We start from the raw sequence: 8570 nt of genomic DNA, 5'->3' as shown, positions 1-8570 counted from the left end.
GTCGCGTGTCACCGAGCTCGGGGAGGTCCAGGAGGCGGTCGGCTCGAGCGTCGACCGTGAGGCCGAACGTGGCGAGGAGGAGATGCTTGACCGCCTCGTACCTGCCGTCGGCTGGTGGATCCCTTAGGACCGATACAACGCGGGCGGCCGTGCCGGGCCCGAGGGCGGCGACCACGTGGCAGTACATGGTATCGTCCACCGTGATGCCTCGAAGTCGGAACTGGGCTTCTGCCTGCAGGAACCAAACTTCAGCTTGTGACTCGCAGAACTCGGGGAGTTTGATGGAGACCGCGTTGGTTGCCATTGCTGTGGCGGGTTCGGGTGGTCAGCGACGGCTGACTAGAATGTTGGAGGTCACCAATGAAGCGAGGTGCTACGCGCGCTACTTGCTACCAAGGAGGAAGCGGACAACGCGGTAAGTTTAAATGGTCTTTATTATAAGAGCTCACTGTAGCACTGGAGCGCTCCGGGCTGCGCGCCCGGTGTATATCCTGTGGCCACGCCTACCTCTCGGGTGTGGCCGCCGCCCACTAGGTGCGCGGAATGATGTCATCACGCCAGTGAGCTTTCGTGCCCGCCACACTGTCATGTTTCTACCACACAGGTCGAGGTTCTTTCACAACGCTTGAACATGCAAGATGCTCAATTCGATGAGATCACCGTGAAAAACAACGAACTTTCGGATGATCTCACGAAAGTTTCCAGCACCTTGTCGGAAGTGGAACTTCAGCTCAAGGAGCAGCAACAACAACATGAGGAGCAGCAACAGAAGAACGTTGAGAGCTGCCAACAGGTAAAGAACCGTTATCCAACATGTTGGATTACAGATGGCTAAGGTGGTGAACATCATGCTCACCTGCACATGTTCTGATGAGTTTTAACACCTTGTAGGGTTTATGCTGCTCATGAGACTTTCACAAGTGGAAGACTGTTGATTGGAAAATAGAACAGAAAACAAACTTTCCTGTCAATGACACCGTCATGTTTCTGTCACACAGGTCGACCTGCTACCTGAGCTGTTGAAAGCAAATGAGCATAAATACCATGGGCTCGCTGTCCAATTTGAAGGACTTTCAGGGCATCAATCACACCTGAGCAGCAGGTTTGCTGCATTGGAACAGCAGCAGCAAGAACAGTGAGAGAGGCAGGAGCACCAGGATGTTGATTACCATCAACAGGTGAGCAACCGTTATCAAACATTTGGTTGCAGCTGCGCATGCGCAAGATTGGAGGTCTCGTCTCTTCAAAGCTGTCCATGCACGTTCGCTTTCGAAGTTAAGTAACTTTTCACAATTGTGTTCTTGTCGAAACTGGTCTTGTATATACCTATTGGGGTGTCTTTAATAGTATTCTTGGCGTTGGTTTTTTTGTACCTGTGTACAGAATCGTCGGTCTTTCTCATCGTGTATTCTGAGGCCTAAGTGTAGTACTAGGCTACTGTGTCCAACCTTGGCTTTAGGCTTTGTTTTTGTCTCAGCGGTTCTCCGATCACGCTGAAATTTTTTTCCGGTCTCTGTTTTCACGGTCTTTTCATCCCATACTTCCTTGTTTTAAAATCTCAAAAAAAAATAAATAAAAAAAACCCAAAAATATTTCCTTCCGTTTTTATTCGTTTATTCGTTCTTAGTTGTTCGTTCGTTCATTCTTCGACCACGCTGTTTGTGATCACGTTGTTAAAAAATGTCTCATCTGAACCCTGAAGACCTATATTCTGTCATATTCTATAACACCTTTTTCTTCTTCTTCTATAAAAGGATGCTTTCGACTTGCTCACCAAATCCATTCATTCCAAAAAAAAATTCCATCTCTTATAGTGCATCTTTCATTCATTCCCTAAACTCTCCAGCACTCCATCCTCCCTCCAGCGTCCTCAAACGTATTTTTGACTCGAATGTCTCAAGAAACTCATTTTGCAATAAATGTTCGTTTCCCATTAATCGTACATTTTTCAAAATCCCATCACCCCAAAATCCCATTTCCCATCACCCCTCCCCTCTAAATCTACCCCCTTGCCCATCCCCTCCAAATCATCCCCATCACCCATCTCTTTCAAATCTTCCCCCTTACCCCTCCCCTCCAAATCTTCCCAATCACCCATTCCTTTCAAATCTCCCCCCACACCCCTCCCCTCCGAGACTCTCCCTCACTCCTCCCCTCCTAGACTCCCCTCTCACCCCTCCCCCTCAAAGCGTCCTCCCCGCTTCTTCCCCCTTCCAACTTTCACCTTCATCTCCCTCAACTTTCTGCCTCGCTCTTCCCCCTCGTCAAATAACACCTCACTGCGCCTCTCCCAATCACCATCAAACCTTTTGTCTGCCCCATCCTTCCCTTTCTCCGAGCTATTCTGTAATCTCTGACACACCTTCAACAGCTCTCCCTACCTCTTCCTCCTCTTCCACATCTTACCCTACCGCTCCCCCCCCCCTGTTCTGTATCCGATGCTCCCCCTTCCTCTTCCTTAACAGTATGGACCTCAAACATCCGGGGCCTTCGCTCAAACATGTCTGATCTCTCCATACAGGTTGCTTCTGACAAACCAGACGTGATCTGCTTAACAGAAACTTTCCTCCTTCACGATGTCTCTGATTCCTTGGTATCTCTCCCAGGTTACTCCCTACTCCGGTATGATAGACCTGAGCCTCGTCCTGGAGGTGGGGTTGCTATCTTTATAAAAAAACTCTCTTCCTCACTCGCCCTGCACTGCCCTCTCTCCACCTCACCCCCAGGAATACCTTTGGCTACGGCTTCCCCTTCGCTCCCACCTTTTGTTCATATGTGTGTTGTACCGTCCACCAAACAGTGATGACTCCATCTACATCTCGCTGTCTGAGAATATGGACCAACTTCTATCTACCCATCCCAACTCTCTCTTCCTCATATGTGGTGATTTCAACTGTCACCATGCCAGTTGGCTGGGTGTGGGTACCTCTCTCACCAGCCATGGTTCTTCAGCAAAGGACTTCTGTGACTCACTGGGACTGACACAAACTGTCAATTTCCCGACCCGGATTTCAGTCAACGGAGCATCTTCTCTTCTGGACTTGGTTATGACTAACTTCCCTGAAAATGTCTGCTGCTCTTCTTCTGCTCCAATCGGTTCTTCTGATCATGTGCTTGTTAAAGTGGACATCTCTCTGACCATTCTCAGAGAGCCTCCTCAGCGTCGACGAGTCTGGCATTTCACTCAGGCCAACTGGCACGGTCTTCAAGCAGCCATCAATCATCTGGACTGGTCTCCCATCTCTACTGCCTCTGACATAAATTCTTCCTGGGAATTCTTCCAAAGCAAACTGCTCTCTCTCATGCACAGATTTATCCCATCTCGTCTTCTGTTGTCATACCCTTCCTCCCGTCCATGGTACACGGAATCTTGTGGTGAGGCTATTGCCCAGAAACAACTTGCTTTCGTCTCCTGGAAAGCAAATCCAACGGAAGGAAATCTCATTTCCTTTCACAAAGCCCGAAACAAGTGTGTGTCCACGCTCAGGAGAGCCAGGAAACAATATCTCTCCGTTCTCAGGACCGAACTCTCTTATCTGTCTCCCTCTTCCAAATCCTGGTGGCGTCTGGTCAAATCTGTTTCTGGTGTTTGTTCCCCCTCCATCCCCTCCCTCACCTCAAATGGCCACACGGCTGACTCCGCACGCGAAAAAGCTGAATGCCTCAACTCTGTGTTTGCCTCTAAATCTTGTGTCCCAAACCCATCCCTCTCTGTACCCACCGTACCCAGTCGTACCCAGCTGCTCCTGGACTCTGTGTCCTTTCCTCCTGACAAGGTGGAAAAGTTTCTGTCAACCCTCGACTCGGATTCTGCAACTGGACCTGACGGCATCAGCCCACGGGTCCTAAAATCCTGTTCTTCCGCTCTTTCACTCCCTCTCTCTGTTCTCTTCACCCTCTCTTTTGCTCAAGGTCATCTTCCATCTGCTTGGAAATCTGCCAACATCACCGCTTTGCACAAAAAAGGTGCAAAAACAGATCCCAGCAACTACAGACCAATCAGCCTTCTCCCAATTATCAGCAAAGTCATGGAATCCATCATTGCTTCAGATATGAAATCTTTCCTCTTCTCCAATGGCTTGATCTCTGATCATCAATTTGGTTTCAGACCTGGACACTCTACTCTGGACATGCTGCTTCTGCTTTCTCAACAATGGATGGAGGTCCTCAATGCCAAACAGGAAATTAGAGCAGTCTCTCTTGACATATCACGTGCCTTCGATACGGTCTGGCACCCCGCTCTGCTCACCAAACTCTCCTCTTTTGGTATCCATGGAAATCTCCACGCATGGCTGGCGGACTTCCTCTCTAGTCGTAGTCAACGTGTGGCCCTGAATGGGTTTCTCTCATCTCCTCTTCCTGTTCAGGCTGGAGTTCCACAAGGCAGTGTTCTAGGCCCTGTCCTTTTTCTGGTCTTCATCAATGATCTCTCTGACTCTCTTGAAAATCCTCTGTATCTCTTTGCTGATGACTCTACTCTCTGTCGCTCCATTCTTCATCCCTCAGATCGGCAGTCTGCTGCCTCCTCACTCTCTGCAGACCTGGACAAAATCACAGACTGGGCAAACAAGTGGAACATGTCTTTCAATCCTGACAAATCTCACACTCTTACGATGTCTCTCCGAAAAGACCGACTGGACAACCCTCCCATCCACTTTCTGAATAATCCTCTCCAAGAAGTTCTGTCACTCAAGCTTTTGGGTCTCACTATCTGCCATGATCTTTCCTGGGAAAACCACATTTCAAATCTGGCCTCCAAAGCCAGTCGCCGACTGGGCATCCTCCGTCGTGCGAAGTCCTTCCTTGGCACACCTGAGCTCCTCACCACATACAAGGCTTTCATCCGCAGCTCAATGGAATACTGCTCTCCCCTCTGGGCTGGTGCTCCTGCCTCACACCTAGCTCGTCTTCACGCTGTTGAAACCAAAGCATTCAGAATCATTGGAATCTCCCGCGATGAAGCTAACTCCAAGGGCCTCTCACTCACTCACCGCAGGCAGGTTGGTGGTCTTTCCATCTTCTACCGACTCCTCTCTGGCCTTGCCCCCCCAGCTCTCTCTGGGCTCTGTCCCGCAAATATTCCTACAGGTCGCACAAGATCTGCCTGCAACCCTCTTATGGTCAAACTGCCAAAATCAAGACTCTCTGCTCACCTTCACTCCTTCATTCCTCTTTTCTCCCGCCTCTGGAACAAACTCCCTCACTCTCTTCAATCTCACTCCACCCTCCAGGTCTTTAAAACAGCTGTTCACCACCATCTCTTATCTTCCCCCATCCAAAACCTTGATCTTTTCTACCCCCGCTAATTTCACCCCAATTCCACTTTTTTGAAATACCAACTTCTGTCCTGGAAGTCATTGGTGTCCTTGTGTTTTATACTTCTCCCTCCACCCCCCCCCCCCTTCCCATGCCTCCTCCCCCCAAGCCCTCTCCCTTCCACACATCTCCCTGCTCTCAAATGTTGTGTTTGTGTGCTTCACCTTCTCTCCCCATCTTGTTTTCCGCTCCCGCTTTTTATATATTTTGTTTGTCTGGTTGATTTGTTTGTGAAGTAAATGTTAGCTCTTTCACGAGCCTCGATTCAGTATACAAAAAAAAAAAAAAAAAAAAAAAAAAAAACAATGTGGGACTTGCTCTGCAATGTGTAACCGGTGAACACAAAAGAGCAGATACCAAAGAGTTGAAGATAATGTTTCCCTTGATGTGTCTTATGTGTTTTAATCACTTGCAGGTAACGCAGCTGGAGACGGATTTGGAGGATCGAGACAACCGCTGGAGAGACGTGGCCGTTAAAAACCACAACGCCATGAAAGCAATGTACGAGCTGTTCAAGTGGATGGAGGAATTGAATGAGAAGGAACAGGTGTGCCGAAAGAACCAACAGCAGGTGTATCGATCACAGCCAAATAAGGTACCGCAGCACAATCTCAAGAAGCCAACACAAATACTACAGTTAACCCATGAAGTGCTCCATTTACTGCTTGTTCGGCCATAAATGCTTTTTGTTAACGGCTTTTCTCCACCAATTAGAAGCAAGATTTCCACAAGTTACCTGGGAATTACACATTGTAAGAAAAGTCATGATTCGTTCTTTTGGTTGACGTCAGTTTAAACTCATTTACTGGAGGATAGTGGCCCAACGCTCTTTATGGGTTGACAATGCTTATGGGTTAACAATGTTTATGATAACAGTTTATGGGTTAACTTTATAGGTTAATAACAACATTGTTAGGCAGTCATCAAAACACGGAAACCAACTCGCATTTCTGAACATTCGAATCATTTTCCAATCTGGTTTTACTTTGGAACACGATATTTACTGGTGAAGAACTCGTCCTCAGGTTCGGGTTAATTCCGTCGAAAATGGCGTATTTTAGTCTAACTTGTAATATCGACTTTCACCACCAGGAGGCGAGACACGATAAACATTTACATAGAGAGAATTGGTGCACACGTCCACCCTGAACCCTGGGGACTGAATTTTTTTACCCCCTAAAACTTTCCTGTGCACACCGCTCATACAACCAAAAGTTTTCAACTCATTCTGTCCAGTGGTTCAGGAGTGCATGGATGTCAAACAAACACACAAACAAGTACAGATACATTCAAAGTACACCGCCCCCATGCCAAATAATTAAATATCCTACAGCGCGGCATGTCCGGGCGCCTTTGGCGCCCGACAATACCGCAGTGCAGCTCGTAGAGGCTGCATTGGGAGGGAGAGGTGTACACTAATTGATTGATTAATTGTATAATTAAAATCAATAAAAGATAATCACAAAATATTTTCTTAATCAATTGGCTAATAGTATAACTAAACCACAAGTGCTTCATCAGAAGATGTATCTTTTCGGAATTTAATTAAGGAAGTCATTAATAAAAAACTAAATAAATAATTGATTAATCAATAATTAATCAATTAATCAATAAATAATTAATCGATGAAATGATTAATCAATAAATCAAAAATATCCTTGATAGCCACATCACTTGGTCACTGTCATGTCCAAATATTAGCTTCCCAGCTCAAAAGGTGCCTGAGATATTGGCCAAATGAGAAAGAAAATATATAAATTATTAATAATGAAAATAAAGAAATAACAAGTGAATCCTCTTGGATTGCGCTGAGGTTCGGGCATGGAATTTCGAGCCTCGATCATGGTTCGAGCCTCGGTCTTATATACAAAAATAATAATAATAATAATAATAAGAACCTTGGGCCGAATCTCGCGCTTCACCAGTGCGCGTGCAAGAATTTACGTCACGTCGGCAGTGAGAAGGGGTTCCCCAATACGAACCAATCAGGAACTGCCACGTCACACTTATATGATCTCAGAATTCCTGTGACAGGAATTCGCGTTACACTGGCTGGAAGTCATTCGCTAGAGGCGCTTCCTCAGCGCTAATAATCATTAAAAAAATAAATTATTAATCAATTCGGTCACAGAACACATAAACCACCACCATTTCATCAGAATCTGTAACTGAAAAAAAAAAAAAAAAATTTTAGTACTTAATCTAATAATTAAATAATTAATCGATTAATTGTTTAATTGATTCATCAACAAATCAAAAATATCCTTGATAGCCACATCACTTGGTCACTCATGTCCAAATATTAGCTTCCGAGCTCAAAATGTGCCTGAGATATTGGCCAAAGGAGAAAGAAAATAAATAAATGATTAATAATGAAAATAAATAAATAATAATCATTAAAAAATTAAATTATTAATCGATTCGGTCATAGAACACATAAACCACCACCATTTCATCAGAATCTGTAACTTGAAAAAAAAAAATTAGTCATTAATCGAATAATTAAATAATTAATCGATTAATTGATTCATTGATTAATTCATAAATCAAAATTCATAACATAAATGTGTTGGTGCAGGAAACCACTTTTGCACTTGTATTAGTGTGGAAAAACCACTTTTCGCACTGGTGTTGGTGAAGGAAACCACTTTTCGCACTTGTGTTAGTGTTGAAAACCCACTTTTCGCACACGTGTTAGTGTTGAGAATCCACTTTTCGCACTTGTGCTGGTGCAGGAAACCACTTTTGCATTTGTATTATTGTGGAAAAACCACTTTTCGCACTGGTGTTGGTGAAGGAAACCACTTTTCGCACTTGTGTTAGTGTTGAAAACCAACTTTTCGCACACGTGTTAGTGTTGAGAATCCACTTTTCGCACTTGTGTTGGTGCAGGAAACCACTTTTGCACTTGTATTAGTGTGGAAAAACAACTTTTCGCACTTGTGTTAGTGTTGAAAAACCACTTTTCGCACTTGTGTCAGTGTTGAAAAACCACTTTTCGCACTTGTGTTAGTGAAGGAAACAACTTTTCGCACTTGCGTTAGTGTTGAAAACCCACTTTTCGCACTTGTGTTAGTGTTGAAAAACCACTTTTCGCACTTGTGTTGGTGCAGGAAACCACTTTTGCACTTGTATTAGTGTGGAAAAATCACTTTTCGCACTTGTGTTAGTGTTGAAAAACCACTTTTCGCACTTGTGTTAGTGTTGAAAAACCACTTTTCGCACTTGTGTTGGTGCAGGAAACCACTTTTGCA

General features: G+C 45.1%; 1 protein-coding gene across 1 annotated transcript; it reads left to right on the top strand.

Moving 5' to 3' along the window:
• The first annotated feature begins 610 nt into the window (after positions 1 to 610).
• LOC137430523 (uncharacterized) lies at positions 611 to 5911 on the top strand. Its single transcript, XM_078781401.1, has 3 exons — positions 611 to 793; positions 999 to 1178; positions 5732 to 5911. The coding sequence occupies exons 1-2, from the start codon at positions 632 to 634 to the stop codon at positions 1137 to 1139; spliced, it is 303 nt and encodes a 100-aa protein (XP_078637527.1). The 5' UTR covers positions 611 to 631; the 3' UTR covers positions 1140 to 1178; positions 5732 to 5911.
• Positions 5912 to 8570: the final 2659 nt, after the last annotated feature.

Source organism: Myxine glutinosa, chromosome 7, assembly GCF_964187855.1.
Source record: "Myxine glutinosa chromosome 7, kmMyxGlut1.1, whole genome shotgun sequence".
NCBI lineage: Eukaryota > Metazoa > Chordata > Myxini > Myxiniformes > Myxinidae > Myxine > Myxine glutinosa.
This window is presented reverse-complemented; position numbering and strand designations above follow the sequence as displayed.

Coding starts and splice junctions, on each gene's coding strand:
- LOC137430523 (XM_078781401.1), top strand. CDS start 632: ATGCAAGATGCTCAATTCGATGAGATCACCGTGAAAAACAACGAACTT. Junction 794..998: donor ACGTTGAGAGCTGCCAACAG/GTAAAGAACCGT, acceptor TCTGTCACACAG/GTCGACCTGCTACCTGAGCT.